At 45.0% G+C, this 17,806-nt stretch overlaps 1 protein-coding gene across 2 annotated transcripts; it reads left to right on the top strand.

Annotated features, from left to right (window-relative positions):
• The first annotated feature begins 1,321 nt into the window (after positions 1-1,321).
• Positions 1,322-16,485, top strand: CCNF (cyclin F). 2 transcript variants are annotated; one of them, XM_073553573.1, is made up of 17 exons: positions 1,322-1,492; positions 4,467-4,621; positions 4,700-4,806; positions 5,161-5,228; positions 6,570-6,784; positions 6,946-6,999; positions 8,208-8,312; positions 8,454-8,531; positions 8,633-8,781; positions 9,261-9,425; positions 9,533-9,656; positions 10,963-11,143; positions 11,665-11,752; positions 11,949-12,048; positions 14,207-14,340; positions 15,289-15,461; positions 16,053-16,485. In XM_073553573.1, the coding sequence occupies exons 1-17, from the start codon at positions 1,480-1,482 to the stop codon at positions 16,418-16,420; spliced, it is 2,277 nt and encodes a 758-aa protein (XP_073409674.1). In that variant the 5' UTR covers positions 1,322-1,479; the 3' UTR covers positions 16,421-16,485. The 2 variants fall into 2 exon arrangements, with proteins under 2 accessions (XP_073409674.1, XP_073409675.1); XM_073553574.1 differs by having other exon boundaries at positions 1,323-1,492; positions 14,210-14,340.
• The last annotated feature ends 1,321 nt before the right edge of the window (positions 16,486-17,806 follow it).

Genomic DNA, 17,806 nt, shown 5'->3' with positions numbered 1-17,806 from the left:
TTACTGTAGACTTAGGGTAGGCTGCCCGCTATAGTGACCCCAATAAACTCCACTGGTCTGCTCTCTGCCACTCCATGCTGTGGCTATCTCTGTCAGTCCGGTAGACCTCCCAGCATTAGGGCCCGTGCTTGACCAATGTTTATTTCTGTTGTCCTTGGAAAGGGGGCTCGAGACCCTTGATCTGGTCATCGGGGATCCAACTGGATGAGTGATAAATGTGGCTCACTTCATGATCATCTGCTATCGCGCACAAGTCCTATGCTGATAAGTTGGATGAGCCAGGTCTATATGGGCCCTGGGGGTCCCACTGGGCCCCTCTTCACTTCCGATTTGACCTCCTCCGTTTCCATGATCTATACGCTTTACTTCTCGGTCAGTAGAGCGGTATCTTTCAGGTCTTGTTTTTTGCGGCACGAGCTGTAGTTTTTATTAGACTTTCTGATATGATTTCATTTTGCTTTTTTTTTCTAGGCAAAGTGACCATTTGTATGGGATAATATATACACATTATTTGTTTGTTTACACCCAAGATGATACCAAATATGTTTTGTTTTTGTTTTTTCAGATTTTTTTATTATTTAGGCTTTCTATTTGATCTGCATATAAGGTCATTTCCCATATTGTGAAAATTGCTGTCGTCATGGCAACCAAAAACATGGCGGCATCGCTAGGAGGATGACCACGCCCCCTCCAGTTTAAAGAGCTGGCCACACCCCCTACCCAATCAGCCAGCCGGCGTGGTTCGAATTCTCTCTCGGCCACGCCTCCTGCACTGCGAGTGCCAGCACATGCCGCAGACCTCAGGTAACCTCAGCCGCTTCCTGCTTTCCTTCCATTGGGCAAACAATGTCCGTCACGTCACGTCACGAGGCAAGACCGCCCACTGCTGGCAAAGCCAATACTATCTAGCCACTCGGTTCAAAAAGAAATGCAATCGCGTCGCTCTCTGGGTAAAATAAAGGCGTGGTTATCAGATCACGTGCAAAAAACCTTAATTTTTTATTGGTCAGTTAGGCGAAGGGGCATCGCGTGCGAATACGGCATGGTTAGTAAGGGCAAAGCACGGGCTGTGTAAATTAACCGTCAAACTGACGCGCTAATGTGATCTTGCGCTCACGATGACACTAATAGGAAAAAAATTAAAAATAACCGAAGTTACATTTTTGGAGGGACTCCGTCGCTATGGTAGCTAAAGTCAACGCTAATTGGGTGGATTTGATAAGAGTTTCTGAAAACGTATTGGTTGTAGAGGAGTTGAGGGCGTGGTTATCGGCGGTATTTATTATGGGGTGGGCGTGGCCTGAGTACACTAGTGGGCGGGTTTTGGAGGGAGGCAAAGTGAATGGGAAGTTGTAGGAGGCGTGGCCTCAGGAATGGGGCAAGCGCGGCCCGGTTTGTAGCCCACAGCGAGGTCTGACTGTTCTGTCAAGCGGCTGTCCTGCGACCCTGCTCGGCCATCTACCTCATTCACCCGTCGGTATGAAGGGAGGCGGTAAGTGCGCTCTGGTCTGCTTTAGGCGCTACCCCATGCATAGATAGGACAACCTGTTGCATCTCTTCTGCTGCGGGGGGGGACTACAAGTCTCAGCTTGGCAGCAGAGCCTCCGTGTCAGGATCTATGCAGCTAATTACCGTGCATAGAAAGTCGCTTGTAGTTCAGGCGATCGATCGCTTCCTATTGTCACAAGGCACGATCGCCGACGATCGCCCATTGTCGTGTTAAAACTTGCTCCACTGAGTTTGGATGTGGTTTCTTGCTGATTTTTGGGGGGTCCTGGGACACTGGGCGGGCTGCCCCAGGGTGTTACTACTCCTCCGCTGCCCCAATGAGCTGCCGCTTCCTGCTCGCTGGATTTTAAATCTCCCTCCAAAGTTAGTTGAGAGTTAGGAGGGGGGAGGGAGGCGCCCCCTCCAGTGTGTGAGATGCCTCCAGACATTATCTGGGGGGTTACTACATGCCTCAACAGTCAGCAACTAGTGGTGTCAATTTGCTTTAAAAATATATATATATATATATAAAAAGTAAATTATCTCCAAAATATGGCCACTAAATACTTAGACAATTTTTTTTTTGTCCAGCCTGATCAATCGTGAAGATATTTCAAGTTTTGATTAGTTTGTTTTTTTATTTTTAATTGATGGATTAGATAGATGCAGTTGTCCAAATGGCTCCTAAATATATTCCCATTTCTTGTCTTCCTCTGTACCTTATAGTAATATTCTGATGATCTTTTAGGCACCTGAAGTTTTTATTAGTTTTGGGATTTCCTTTTTTTATTTATTGATGGATTGGATAGGTAAAAAAAAGTGTTCCGAAGTTTTCCAAAAGTCTATTAAATACTTTTTGCCCATCCTGACTTGTTTGGCTTTGATGAAATATTCAGTATTTTTGTGTCGTTTTATATACTGAATTATACTTTGTGTTGTGCATCTATATAGTAACGTGTGTAATAAGTTATATCACTTTCACTCATACACGCACATAACCTTGTCCTCAACCAGATACTTGCTTTGTGGCTTACATGTTTTAAAATAGATATTTTTTTTCCAAAAGTTAGAAACCTGCAACTTTTTAGTGCTGTAAATATTATATATTTATATGATTCAGTGCTAACTGTCCAAATATTGCATTTACAAGTTGGCTTCTAAGGGACCTGGTTCTATACACAGTAAATGTAAGGCAATGCTGAGAGTTGTAGTTCAACAACCAAGCAGAAAAATGTTGTAAGTGTAAAACAAATCCTGCACTTATTTGTTCAGTTTCTTTACTGTATTTTGACCCCCTGACTCGTTCCCATTCGGGTGCTTCCCCCTCTACTCTCTTGATTGCCTTTGCGGATTTAGGCCAGGGCTGTGTCATTGCCTTTTCAATAGATCCCAATTCTGTGTAGTTGATTGCTGGACTGATTGTCTATAGGGTGCTGTGGGCGGGTGAGGGTTTGAAAATCAACTTCCAGTAGCTCTGCCTGTAAAGGGGAGGGAGCTGTGCTCATTGATCAGGGCTGACTTCCTGCAAGGGTTAAGAGTAGGACTTAATCTCAATGTATAGAGTTGATACATTGTATACCTGTACTATGCTGTCACTATGTATCTCTTAGTAGCTCAACATGTAAGATTTATTTATTATACTCGCCAACATCATCAATATTTCTCTCTCCAGATTGGCTGACCCCTGACTCAAATTTCACTGCCCACCACAGCTTGAGTGTTTTTGACTCCATTCTTTGCCAACCATGCCCTTCCTCATCAGTTTTTGTAACTCCCATAGCACATGCATGGTCACCTTACCATTCCTTCTCTGAATGTAGATGCCAGAGACATGACAGGAGATCAAGGGGACCTCTATTCTGGAAAGGGTGCACCTATCAGACGTGTAGGATATGCCATGCTGTGACTTGGCCTTGTACATCCCTCTTTTTCCCCTTTAAGTGCCACTGGCAGACTGGTCCCTACAACCTTACCACCTAGACAGCCACTCATTTCAGTGCCCGATGTGCTATAAAACTATGGCCAGCCATAACCTCCCCTGGCAAGTTCTAGTGACACACATTTCCTACGAGCTTATGATTTTGGAGGTTTTTGTTTTTTATTTTTTTAAAAAAAATCTCCAATGGCTGTGTCTAGGTTTGCCGCTGCAATACCGGGCACAGTCTATAGTTGAGAGTGGTGCTGTTTCTAACAATACCCCAACTTTTTGTACATATCAAACAGCCCTTTTTTAAATTAAAAAGTTGCTGATAGAACGTCCGATCAGGGAATCCCCTACGATCTAAGGTGGCGGGTTGATACGAGCAAGCACAATAAGTGAATTTTGATTGAATTTCCTCTGTATGGATGCACATAACTGACAACATATGGTCATAACAATAAATGCAGTTGGCCACTTTCACTACCAGCTGTCTTCTACAGCACAGCTTTGGCCTCCAGCTGTTAAAAAAACTACAGCTCCCAGCATGCCCTGCCCACCACACCTGGCTAGTATTCTTCATTCTGGTACGTAATACCTGGTAAATGCTTTTACGCCATGTCTTCAGCGCCTACTACCTTCCGATGAGGAGATGAGAGGCGCTGTATATAAATAAATAATATATAAAATTACCGTGTTTGTTCTGATCTGCTGGAAAAATGTGAGAAAATCTAGAAAAGAGAGAACTGGTAACGGCGTTGTATGTAGGCAGCAAACGCTGATGTGTAGTGACAGGGTCATGTTATGGGGCGGCTGTAGGGTTTCTGCTCATGGCTTCAGATTACAATGGAGGGAGAAGCACGAAGGGAAGGAGGAGGAAATGGAAATGCAGGATAACAGAAGTGACAAACCCCATTTATACGAGGCGACCATTGCACGGTGCCTATTAGAGCTGCATAAATATACAACCCCTTATATATTGCATATACCTGGAGCTCTATACACTGCCTGTAATTTATAGGTTCGGCGTTTCATTATGTTCTTCCTTTCCTTTTTGCAGTTCTGCATTGCCGCTGCTCAAAATGTTTTGCTGCCCCTTCGAAACGGCGCGTGAAACGCCGTCCGCGGCTCCTGACGCTGCTCAGCCTCCCAGAGGACGTTCTTCTCTATATCCTGGAGTGCCTTCCTGCCGTGGACATGCAATCCATGCGAGACGTAAGTCCATAAGAGGAGATGCGTATGGGTCCCTGGTGCAGGGCTGCGGGGGGATAACGCATGTGCTCACCATTGCAGGTTCACCCTCATCTAAGGTCCATGGTGGACACTCACAGTAGTGTTTGGGCTCGCGCCTGCTTCCAGGATGTATGGCCGTCACCCGAAAACCTACATCTGTTCGAAAGGTAACATTATTTTATTCAGGTTCGCTGACGTTTGTAGGAGCTTGTCCCTCTAAGGGAAGAGCCGCACAGGGAAGAAAAACTGGTCGGGCTCCGATGTAAATCCAACCCTTGCTGACCCAGTTTCAAGACAATCATTGTACGGATGTATTAGTGCGCCAAAATTACGGACGCAAGTCCTGGTCCAGGCGTAATGGCTGATCCTCATGAAGCGGTCATAGGTCACATTGGGGATTGCATTAGTAATATGGGCTCAATATCTGCCCATAAACCGCAAACAAAGTGCAAGAAAACCTGACGTAAGTTTCAATTTTTTTATTGCATTTTCCTCAATATTTCTCTTCTTGATTCCATTAGGGCTGCAGAATGTGGAAATTTTGAAGCGTGTGTGAAGCTGGGAATTGCCTACTTGTACAATGAGGGCTGTAAGTGACCGGTTGGATTTTTATAGCGCCTTCTGATATTCTGTGCTAACACCATTCAGGCCTCATCAAAACCAACCTGACAGAAATACTGGCCTTGTTGCCCATAGCAACCAATCAGAGCGCTGCTTTCATTCCCCAAATGGTGCAGAAAAAATGAAAGCCGAGTTCTAATTGGTTGCTGTGGGCAACATGGCTGGTTTTTCCGTCAGGACATTTTGAACGATTAGGCCCAACTTTCTGAATGTTTACATTCCCCAATAGGTTTCTATATGGTGATGTTTAGATGTCCATTTTGTGATGCCAACAAGATTTATTTTTTTTTTTTTTTTTTTTTTTTTTTTTTTTTTTACTTTAGTTCATACTTTCAAACCATTTTTGTGTTTAATTGCGCTTTAACCCCTTCCTGACATGAAACGTACCAGTATGTCCTATGAATGGAGGATTTTGCGGGCAGCTTGTAACTGTAGCAATCAGAAATGGCTGCCATCACTGTAGTTTAACGACTTAAATGCCGCTGTCAACATTCGACAATGACATATAACTGGAGTGATTGCATCATTTTGACTGCTGTGGTGCCCACCCTGTTGCCATGGCAGCCAAAGGCCCATTGAAGACCCCTGTCACCACCACCAGCTCGGCTTCGTAGAAGATTATCACTGATTCTATATCATCTGTATACAGAACAAGTGGACATGTCCTCAAAGGCAACTTTTAAAAAACAAAAAACAGATTAAAAGAAAAGTTTTCTTTCAATTATACACCAATTTGAATTGACCTTTTTTCAGTTAATAAAAATTAAGAAATACACATTCCTAAAAGTCCAATCTATGAGAATCTAAAATTAATTTACCCATGCTGTATGAGAAAAATTGAATTGCTAGGAATTTTTTTTGTTTGGTGACTGGTCGGTGGGATGGACACTGCACCTCCTCCTAAAAATGCAATAGAAATGTCATAATTACCCCAAAAAATGGTATCAAGAAAAGAAAGCTTGCTTTGCAAAAAAAAAATAAATAATAAAAGTTAAGGAGATCGGACAATCATTTTATTTTTGTCTTTTCTCTCTGTACAAAGTTTTGTGGTTTGGGCTTTTTAATCACTGAACTAACAGAAAAATTTACCTGGAGAATCATGATATGTTTTTGCCACACACTGAACCCATTCAAAACTACAACTTGTCTCGCATAGAATTAAAAAAAAAAAAAATACTCCTACAGCTATGTCTTTTTGAAGAACACAAGGCCAAATTTAAAGGGCATAAATGGAAATGTTTAAAGAGATTTTAATGCACATCCAAGGTTTATTATGGCTTGAAATCAGTTTTGCATTCTGGTTTCGCAGTGTCTATGTCCGATGACGGTCGGGCTGAAGTTAATGGATTAAAAGCCTCGCATTTCTTTAGTTTGACGGAACGGCTGAACTCCGGAGCGGGCCCCTTTGTCTGGTTGTTTATTCGCCCGCCTTGGTCCACCTCTGGAAGCTGCTGTAAGGCTGTGGTGTTTGACAGCTTGAAGGATGAATGCAGGGGCGACTCTCAGGAAGAGCTTGTTACAGGGGTGCGTATTATAAGGCCAAAACATTAAATTATATTAGTAATAGGCCAGATATGAATTATTTCCTAGCGTAATATTTGCCATAAACATACAAAAAAAATTTTCAAAATTGTTCCATTAAAAAAAAAAACCACTTTTTTTTTTTCCCCCCTCTTAATATTCAGACGCTTCGAGGATCTTTACAGTATTGCTTAGCGAAGGTGTTAAATTTATTTGAGGTGAGTTCTCTCGTGACTTTTCCCTCTTCTGGTTACATGTACAAACTAGATAAATGCCAGATTATCCAGTAAATTAGACATGGAAAATTATATAAAATCTTCATTGAAGAACAAAACACCCCCCCCAAAGCCCTAAAAAATCAACAATATAGCTTGCATGTCCAGAGTGTTTTACCTAATGATTGTCAATGGAGTCACTTTTCGACTAGTCTGAACTTTGGCTTTTGACTTGTTTTTGTGCAGTTGTGTCGCGTAAATATCAATTATCTAAAGTGTTTCTATCTGAAGATACACTGTCCCAGTGGTTCCACTTCTGATGTCGGTTGGACACAGGACAGTGTTTTCTGTGTCAGCATGTCATCAGTGCTGTGTGTGAATTAGGCTGGCTAGCGCATTTTGGTGGATAAGCCAGCCGCGTTCCCTGTCACCGCCTATACAGCTGATGGGTGGGGGTGCGACACCCGGCACCACCGGCGATCAGATGTTCCCTGTGGCCGGAATGGCTCAGTTACTGCGCTGCACAGCTCCATTGACTGTATAGTGGCTGGGTACTGCTCATTTAGGCCCCCCATTCAAATCAGTAGGGAGTGGATGTGCAGTAACCAGTCGCATCGACTATTCCATCCATTGCAGCTCCGTAGCTGAGCAGTTTCGGGAACAGCTGATCGGTGGAAGTGCGACATCCGGCAACCTTGCCGATCAGACATAGACTCTCCCCTTAGAGGAGAGTCAGACATCCGTATTGCTCGGACTAGTCGGCGGCTCTCCCTACCCAAGTGTGACGACATGTATTTCTATGCAGCTGTCATGCTCAGGTTGGGAGAGCCACTAGTCAGGCCGAGCATTGCGTTGCAATCCCCGTCCGAGTTATACAGCCGTCGAGACTGTTCCCTAAGGCTAGGCCATCAATGTTAAGGTCCTGTACAACCCTTTTACTTTGATGGTCTATCCTTTAAAAAAGGGATGCACCACCCAGCACCTTGCCAGTACACTTTTGTCAAGGGCCGGCAGCTGTCAAAAGTGCTCAGTTGCAGAAAAGCACAGCTCCGTCAACTCTATAGTGGGTGTAGCCCGAGTACTGTATATCCCCCCCCCCCCACCACCACCAATGCAAATCAATAGGGGGATGCAGTCCACTTATGTAAAATTACTTTTTATTAAATCTATTAATCGAAGTATAACCTTTTTCCCTATATGCTTTCTTGTAGGAAGAGGAAAAGAAGAGGGAGGCTCTGGGGTTGCTGAAAGCTTCGGCCTCTCATGGCTGTCTGCACAGTTCCTTCCTCCTGTGGGAATCCAAGCACAAATCTGCTGTGAGTATAATTGCGTTTTGCTCGATTTTCACATGAAATTTTATTATCTGTCTTTTGTGTAAGGACACTGGCACCATCTCTGGCAGCTCTAGCATTTGTGAGATGCATCGGCTGAATGTTTCATCTTATTTTGCTTGCCAGGTCTCTGATCCCGGACGATATCTTCAGAGCCTGCGGCAGTTACGAGATTATGCGGCACGGGGTTGCTGGGATGCACAGGTAAGCATAAGTCCCATAAAAAAAAAAATTACAAAGACATATTATTAACTTTTAGATCTGTCTTGCACCATGTATGATGGGGTTTTGCTTTCCTTTTATAGATTTCTCTGGCTAAATCTTGTGGGCAAAAAAATCAGTTTGGTCAGGAACGGGCGACATCTGACCTTGTCGCTCAAGTATTTCAGTCATCTCACGCCATCAGCAAAGCTAGCATCTTCACCAAGCAAAAGGGCATGAACGATACTATGAGGTGAGTATTGGGTAACCCACTTTTTTATGAGATTTAAAGGGTTATTCCGGCGCTGTTTGATTCAACATTTGGAGCTGATCGGCTCCTTTCATGCCGCCTTTATACATACCCTCTGGAACACTTCTAATCAGTGGTTCGTACTGTTCATAAGAATGGTGCTTATGATCGCATGTGTTACAGCAGGTATCTGTAGACGTGACATCACTGGCGTCGCTTGCCCATTGGAAGGTGAACGGCACCTATTTTTGTTTTAATGCCCACCTTTTAAACAAACTTTAGCAGTATGTATAAAGAGGAAAGCGTATATTAACCTAGATAATTTTACAAATCCATTCCATTACTTTTTCCTGTATAATTTTCCAGAGCTGAATTCATAATTCTACTGTTTTCTATTGATAAGTCAGACACACCCCTAGCAGTTTAGCCGAGCAGTGGGACAGTACCATTTCTTGATTGCACTTTCTCATCTCCTCTTCCAGATATATCTTAATCGACTGGCTAGTAGAAGTGGCTACAATGAAGGACTTCTCCAGTCTCTGCTTGCACATGACTGTTGGTCTGGTGGATCGATACTTGAAGCTTCGTAGCGTTCCTCGTGCCCGTCTCCAGCTTGTGGGCATTGCCTGTATGGTGATTTGCACGCGGTAAGGGCTCACGGCACAAAAAAAAAAGAAATTTCCTTTTTTTTTTTTTTTCTTTTACAACACATATATAATTTGTCCAATATTGATGTTCTGGCTAATTTTTACAGATTTATCAGCAAAGACATCCTGACCATTCGTGAAGCAGTATGGCTCACAGATAACACATACAAATACGAGGATCTGGTACGGATGATGGGAGAGATCATATCTGCTCTGGAAGGGAAGATCCGGGTAGGTTGTCTCTTCAAATTATTAGAAAACCTGGTAAGGTTCCATGCACACAGCTTCCGAGCATTATTTTCTGGCGTATCCCTTTGATCAAGGCTGTGGTGTATCCCACTGTAAAGTCATACAATGATGTACTTTACTCATAGGGCCCATCTGCATCCATATGATGATTAATGGGGCACCTTACAGGAAAGTGCTCAAAGCTGTTCTTTCCTATAGGTTTTGGCCTCAGGAAGGTAAATGGAGTCCAATAGATATGTTTAAAGGGGGGGTTGTCCAATACTGTCTCTAGGAGTGCACCCCTATCCAGCCAGCTGACTTCCTTATTACTGGGGTAGCACGGGGGGGGGGGGGGGGGGTGTTCCAACAGTTTGGACCATCAGGACAACAACAAGAGGATGCTGAAATGTGCAATTCTCCTGTTTGCTCTAATATATATAGCTGACCTGAATGCCACTGATGTCTTTGTTTGCAAAGTGTAGGGTTAGGATTAACTGCACTGTTTTGCTATATTATTGCCGGGTGGATCAGGGTTCATTAGTAATCAGGGTTGTTAGTTTAGCTTTTGAGTAAAACGTGACAGTGGTGACTTCAGAAGACACAGAGGTGGTAGATCTTAATCTGCCAGTACATGCATCTGGCATGGCTTTACAATTGGGGTTCCTATTAGTGAAATAACTGCATCCGATGCTCCGTCTCAGGCCGCAACCTCTAGGACACACCATGGGGGCGATTCACTAAGACTGGCATGCGCCACGGTGGAGTACGCTGAATTGATTCATTAATCGACATTCGTTTTGGTGACATAAGTTATTACGCTCCGGCCAAAATCTCTTTCCTTCATATGGACGTAGCTGGCCAGGACTGGTGTGTAAACGCCAGAAGTTGCAATATTTTTGCAGCTTTTTATGGTCTTCATATTTCTAGCATAAGCACCTTAATTACTCGCATCCTAGGAGTCTGAGAATGAAGGTGTAGCGCGGAGTCAATTTCTCAAGGCCGATTGTCTGATGTGCATGGGTCTCCTCCCATCTCTCTCCCCACAGCAGGGAAAAAGGAAGACTAGAGGATAAATGCCCAATCTTTATCCTCAAGGCTGATGAGTTGTCTGGCCTCATCCTTCCCTCCATTGAAAATTCATGAACACTCAGCCAATCTGCAATACATGTGTATGGGGGAGTCGAGATAGATGGCTAGCGGTTGGACGAGCCTTCGGCTGACCTCTATTTCATGGGTATGAGGTCCTGGCCAGCAAGGCACAGCAGCCACCCACTGTATGGTGTTATATCTTCTGTTTCTCTCATCACAGATGCCCACCGTCATTGACTACAAGGACGTCCTATCTCACATCATCTCACTAGACAGAGGCACCCTGCACCTTTGCAGCTACATTTCTGAGCTGTCCCTGCTGTACACAGATCTGTCGGTGTATTCCCCAGCTCAGCTAGCTGCTGGGGCTCTTCTACTGGCAAGGATCCTGCACAGACAAGGTGGGTCTATGGCACTATATAGGATTCAGAAATTGTAAAAAATTGGTCCCAAACTTTGATTACTACCATTTAGTAATTCAGCTCAACAGTACAATGCACAGAAATTAATTGTAATGCATGGTTTAATTTAATTTTTTTTCCCCTTAGTCCTACATATACTGTACTTTTTATTGTCGGGCTGGTCATTTATATCTGAATCTTGCAGTACCACATTTCACCAGTTACGTGCATTTAATTTCCATAGACCCCAATACAATAGCGCCCCCAAGTCTAATTTCCAATAAAGATCTTTGCATTTGTCAGAAATATAGGACATTGTTAACAAGTAAAAAAAATGTGTATAACACAAAACCTAAAAAAAATCCACTTGTAAGCACTAAAAACAATCAAACTATATGAGTTCGGAGATGTATAGATTCAGTAATCGCCCATATGCATAGGTACTAATAATGGTGTTATGTAACAATGCTATATATGTGTTTCTGATTATATTGTATCTATCCCCTTTTTTTTTATACCAGCACTTCCGTGGCCAGCTCAGTTGGCAGAGTGTACGGGTTTCACTTTGGAACACTTAACCCCTTGTGTGCTGCTTCTACATAAGAAATGGTGAGGATGCCACGTACACCTGTCCGGAGAATGTTTGATAACTGAGGCCTGAGTCACCCGCTGGCTCGCCTCCCATACACTACACCGCTCAGGCGGATCTGTAGGGTGACTAATCTCTGGACGTCTGGTGCTGGATACAAACCAGACGTCGCTAATGTATAATATACTATTTAATTTTGTTTTTCTTGCGTCCTAGTTTTCATGATGACGCTCCAAAAGACTATCGTCAAGTGTCGCTGACCGCCGTGAAGCAAAGGTTTCAGAATGACCTTTATGGCAATATCGGCAATGAAAAGGTGAGGCATTTTTAATTTTGCTATGGTAAATGTTCCTGTAAGCTGCAAAGTAATGAGCCTCCCATTAGTTACTGTTGTGTATACAGCTCCAATGCAGACCTATGTGTCACCCTGATTGCAGACTACAAGGAAAACCTGTGTGTAGTCTGATCCTGCCGTTTTCACTCCCTCTGCCTCCTACTTGTGCAAATCTGCGGACAGTAGAATAGAGGGCAGATGACTTGGCTGCACCCCAATAACTGCTAGAAATGAGCAAATCGATTAATACGATCCTAGTCTGGCCCAGAATGTGGACAGAGGGTTACTGGCGCAAAAGTGAACACTGACCTGGTCCGGCCCAGAATGTGGACAGAGGGTTACTGATGCAGAAGAAGGGAACATTGACCTGGTCCGGCCCGGAATGTGGACAGAGGGTTACTGGCACAGAAGAAGGGAACACTGACCTGGTCCGGCCCAGAATGTGGACAGAGGGTTACTAATGCAGAAGGGAACACTGACCTGGTCCGGCCCAGAATGTGGACAGAGGGTTACTGGCGCAGAAGAAGGGAACACTGACCTGGTCCGGCCCAGAATGTGGACAGAGGGTTACTGGCGCAGAAGAAGGGAACACTGACCTGGTCCGGCCCAGAATGTGGACAGAGGGTTACTGGCGCAGAAGAAGGGAACACTGACCTGGTCCGGCCCAGAATGTGGACAGAGGGTTACTGGCGCAGAAGAAGGGAACACTGACCTGGTCCGGCCCAGAATGTGGACAGAGGGTTACTGGCGCAGAAGAAGGGAACACTGACCTGGTCCTGCCCAGAATGTGGACAGAGGGTTACTGGCACAGAAGAAGGGAACACTGACCTGGTCCGGCCCAGAATGTGGACAGAGGGTTACTGGCACAGAAGGGAACGCTGACCTGGTCTGGCCCAGAATGTGGACAGAGGGTTACTGGCGCAGAAGAAGGGAACACTGACCTGGTCCGGCCCAGAATGTGGACAGAGGGTTACTGGCGCAGAAGAAGGGAACGCTGACCTGGTCCTGCCCAGAATGTGGACAGAGGGTTACTGGCACAGAAGGGAACGCTGACCTGGTCTGGCCCAGAATGTGGACAGAGGGTTACTGGCGCAGAAGAAGGGAACATTGACCTGGTCCGGCCCAGAATGTGGACAGAGATTACTGGCGCAGAAGAAGGGAACATTGACCTGGTCCGGCCCAGAATGTGGACAGAGATTACTGGCGCAGAAGAAGGGAACATTGACCTGGTCTGGCCCAGAATGTGGACAGAGGGTTACTGGCACAGAAGAAGGGACCACTGACCTGGTCCAGCCCAGAATGTGGACAGAGGGTTATTGGCACAGAAGTGAACACTGGCCTGGCCTGGCTACCTTGGAGTGCCGAACTCTATGCCAGACCAGGTTTGTTTTGCTCATTTCTACCGTAGGTCAAACTCATTCATCTGATAACTACTCCTCCCTTCCCCACCTCCTACACACATGCACGCTCATCACAATTGAGCATTTATGCCTTTTTAATAGTAAGTTACTGACAAATACTTCTGGTTGCTGCTCCAATCCACTGAAAACAAAAGGAGCGGATGTCGACATTCACCATGGCCGGTTCTTGTCCCCCAACATCATCTATCAGGGCAGAGCCTGGAGACCCCCCCCTATAAAGATTTAGCCCTAAATCTAAAATGTTTATGGGGGCCTTGGTACTTGACTACACGGTGTGTATTTGCAGTCTTGCCAGGAAGACACATAGTTCTGCACAGGTGCTGTATACAAAGGTGACAGTATAATTAGAATATTTTTTTTTTTTTTTTTTTAGACCTTCTGGAGCAATAAAAAAATGCAGTAGTATACATACCCTTGTTTATTTGGCAGGGACACTACACTGCATAAATGTGGTGCTATTGCTCAAGATTTGACCATTGATCGCCCACCATGGTCCGACCTTACAACTTAATGCACATGTGCAGAATTGATTAGAGCAAGCATATTTATTCTTGTGGTGGCGGGTTGTAGATGGCGGCTGCACGGTGTACAGCGGCTGCGCGGTGTACGGTGGCCCAGCTGACAAGCTGTGTGTTTAGCAGGTGTTGGATCACTGGCTGCTGGTCACTCTTCTGGGAGTGGGTGCTTGGCTCAGGTAACAATCTGATTGCTGTTCTCAGCAGGTGATGGACTACAGCCAGCTGTGTACCTTGCTTGGGGTTTCCCTCCAGGATACAGAGAGCCCTGCATCCTCGCCTAGTGTCGCAGACATCCATCCCTTCCTGTGCTCACCTGCTGGGAACAAAACGAAAAGGTAAGTAAAACTCTTCCTGGGGGGAGGATTCCAATCATATAAATCATTATCTTTTATGTGGCTTGTACAAAATTAGAAAAACATGCTGATTTATTTTTAAAACAGCACCACACTTGTCTACAGGTTGTGTGTGGTATTGCAGGTCAGCCTGTTCCAAATCGTGGAGCTGACATCCAATATATCATAATCTGTAGATGGGAGAGAAGCCATTTTTTTAGAAAAAATTGACGAGTTTTTCTGTTTTTTATTCTTATTTAGTAAAAATTTCATTTGCCGTATTTTTCGTTCCCCCTTCTCAGTCACCCCCCCCCCCCCCCCCCCCCCAGGAAATGGGGATACGTCTTATAGCCCAAATGTAGCTTGCCGGGGGGTGGAGTGGGGTCACGTTTGACAGTCATAGTGGGGCGATGGTGCGGGCCCTGAGCTGGGAAAAGGGGGTGTCTTTGCGGTACGGGGCACAAGCAGAGTCCCCGCTGCACACATTAACCTCACGGTGGGCTTCAGGAATATGACGTCTGTGCGTGTGCAGATTGAGATCTCTCCTCAATGACGAGAAGAACCAGATCTCAATCTGTGCATGCGCCAACTCTGGCGTCATTTTACTGAAGACTGCGGGGACTCTGCTCCTGCATCACACTGCCAAGAAACCCCCTCCTCCCAACCCAGGACCACCCCTGACATGCCAGATCCTGATGACCGTACAGAATATGCAAAATACAGTAGTAATACTTTCTTTACCAATGCCCTTGCTGTTTCAGTCTGTTTTTCAGCGGTCATATGTGATGTTCTGGCTAGAATCACAGATGGGGCCAGGAAAGAATTGAATAACCCCTTTAAATATAATTCTTGCAGATATTATTGCGAGATACGACTTTAAAAAGTGCGACTACGTTTTGTGCATTAATACTTGACAATACCGCAGTCTAATAACAAAACTGGATCTGACAGGCGAAGAGAAGATGACTTTCAAGAAGATCGGGGCAGCTTTGTGACCACTCCGACCGCTGAGCTGTCCAATCAAGAAGAGACGCTGCTCGGCAACTTCTTGGACTGGAGTCTTGATTCTTCTTGTTCAGGCTATGAAGGTGATCGGGAGAGCGAAGGAGAACGGGAAGGAGATGGTAAGTGTCAATCATCCACCTGATGGCTCCTGTCATGCAGCCTGATCCTCTGTGTTGGGGGCCTCATATGGCTATATGTGTAGGCTGAATTAAGTCTGAAAGGCTTTGAAGAGGCCATTCATAAATATTATCTTTCTTGTACCTTTTTGAAAAAAAATCATTTCCTAAAATGAATTAGAAACAGATTTGTTCTTGGTCTTTTAATTCACATCACTGGTATCACAATAATATGGAGGTGGGAAAATTGTGGTTATAATTAAGGGTTTGTCTGGAATTGGGAAAAGCATGGCTGTTTTAATAAAAAAAAACTGCCCTATCCACTGTGTGCAGTATTGCAACTTGGTGCTGTTTACTTCAATGGACCTGATCTGCAATACCAGACACGACCCCTGGCAGCGAAGGCGCTGTAACTGGGAAGGGGGGGGAGCTGCCATGTTTTTCCAATCCCTTTTTAAAACCCTTGATCTAGAGACCATTCCAGATTTCTTAAACTATAAACTAATTCTAGGCTGCTCTTGCATAGTGAGATTATGGTATTGGCACCCTTGGGGGCAGCTTCCATCTTTACCTTCAGTCTCTTCTCTCCTGCAGTCACTTCGCCCAGTGGCATTCTGGACCTCTCCGTCATCCACGCAGAACACACGCGCTGCCAGGACTCCAGTGACGAGGACACAACGAATGTCCCAACACAGCCTACAAAAAAAACAAACTTCACCATCCCTTCCCTGAAGATCGGGGTGGAAAACAGTTCCGGCTACTCCTCAGTGAGCAGCGGAGGAAGCCCGACCGCCTCTCCTAACGGGGGTCCTTGCACCCCAACACCAGGACTGTCCCACAGCAAACTGGTTCCTATCCCTTTCCCCCAGCCAAGTCCATCACTTTTCAAAGCTGTCCGAAGACAAGTGAAAAGAAAAAACCAAGCGCAGCACAGCGATGAAAATGTTACAGACGCCTTGTAAAAAGCCCCCATCTCCCCCTGTGTACAAAGAGATATAGAAAAACATATATTTTTGTCATTTAAAAAGTTTTGTTTTGGAGTCTTTTCTGGGCAGGCGACTTCTACATATTGCGGCCTCCATTGTATCGGGAGTTATGGGGCTAATTAAAGGGGTCATTCCACTGACCTTTATTGCCTAAGCATAGGGCAGGCGATAAATGTAATCACTGGGAATCTGAATGCAGTGACGCCCTCCAATCACAAGAAGTGGGGGTCCAGTATGATTGGAGCAGAAGTGTATACATGGAGACGTGAATAGAGCCACAGCCGCATATGCTCTTTGCTCCATTCTTGTGATTTGGGAGGGTCCCAGGTAATTCTTGCTATTATCCCTTTAGGAAAGCCGTTGTCAAGGATTAGGCGAAAAAAAAATGCTTCTTGCCTCCAGAAACAGCACTACATCTATCCACAGGTCGTGTCTGGTATTGCTGCTCAGATCTAATCACCAGACTGAGGCTGAGCTGCAGTTCTCGAAACCTGTGGAAAGATGTGTCGCTGTTTTCCTGCTCCCAGACCCCAGTGCTAACAACCACTGTGACAATATGCTACTCAAACTGGTAACTGTTGGCAGTAAACCAAGGTCTGAGTGCTATTGCCCACTTTTTTTAAGTTTTAATTAAACAACCCTATCAGATGAGTTTTGTCATGGCGTCCCCTCCTTTATCCTTAAACTAAAAAAATAAGAAAAACTCTTGGGCACCAGTACAGAACCTGGCCCCAAACCACTGCACCAGTACAGAACCTGGCCCCAAACCACTGCACCAGTACAGAACCTGGCCCCAAACCGCGTATGGGGTGCGACTGCTGCCTCTTCACCCCACAAGCGATGCTGCAGTCTGGCCAATGTGTATGAATTGGGATAAGGTGGATCATGCCTGATTTGTAACATCTGACTGAGTAACTCCAGGCTGCCCTTTCTTATATTTTTGGCCCTCCGGTTGCTAAATGTGTTTTATGGGGTAAAGTCCATCATAATGTGACCTTCGGCCAATCTAGAGACAATAGTAAAACTGAGGTAACCTATATAACTAAAGTTGTAAAAATATGGATTAAAGTCTTATCACTGGTTTATTAGGACTTCAAAGTCCACAACAAGCTACAAAAAACCTGCCCAGGAGTGGTGTAAAGTGCGCGCTCGCCTATAAGGGGTGTGAGAGTGACAAGACTCGCAGAGTATTGCACCTCCAGCTCATGGTTGATGCTGAGACTCCTGAAGCCTCCAGATGGGGGCGCTGTTTGTGCTATGGATCCAGGATGCACGTCCTCTGTCACATGACTGAGCTGCAATTGCTGACGCGCAGCCTCATCGGATCAGGCGGGGAAACAGAACTTGTGATAGATAAATTCC

Source organism: Dendrobates tinctorius, unplaced genomic scaffold, assembly GCF_039654945.1.
Source record: "Dendrobates tinctorius isolate UK_male_01 unplaced genomic scaffold, ASM3965494v1 ptg000202l, whole genome shotgun sequence".
Taxonomy (NCBI): domain Eukaryota; kingdom Metazoa; phylum Chordata; class Amphibia; order Anura; family Dendrobatidae; genus Dendrobates; species Dendrobates tinctorius.
The sequence above is the reverse complement of the archived record's forward strand: the minus strand, read 5'-3'. Positions and strand labels throughout refer to the sequence as shown.

Coding starts and splice junctions, on each gene's coding strand:
- CCNF (XM_073553573.1), top strand. Junction 9,426..9,532: donor TGTATGGTGATTTGCACGCG/GTAAGGGCTCAC, acceptor TAATTTTTACAG/ATTTATCAGCAAAGACATCC. Junction 15,462..16,052: donor AGGAGAACGGGAAGGAGATG/GTAAGTGTCAAT, acceptor TCTCTCCTGCAG/TCACTTCGCCCAGTGGCATT.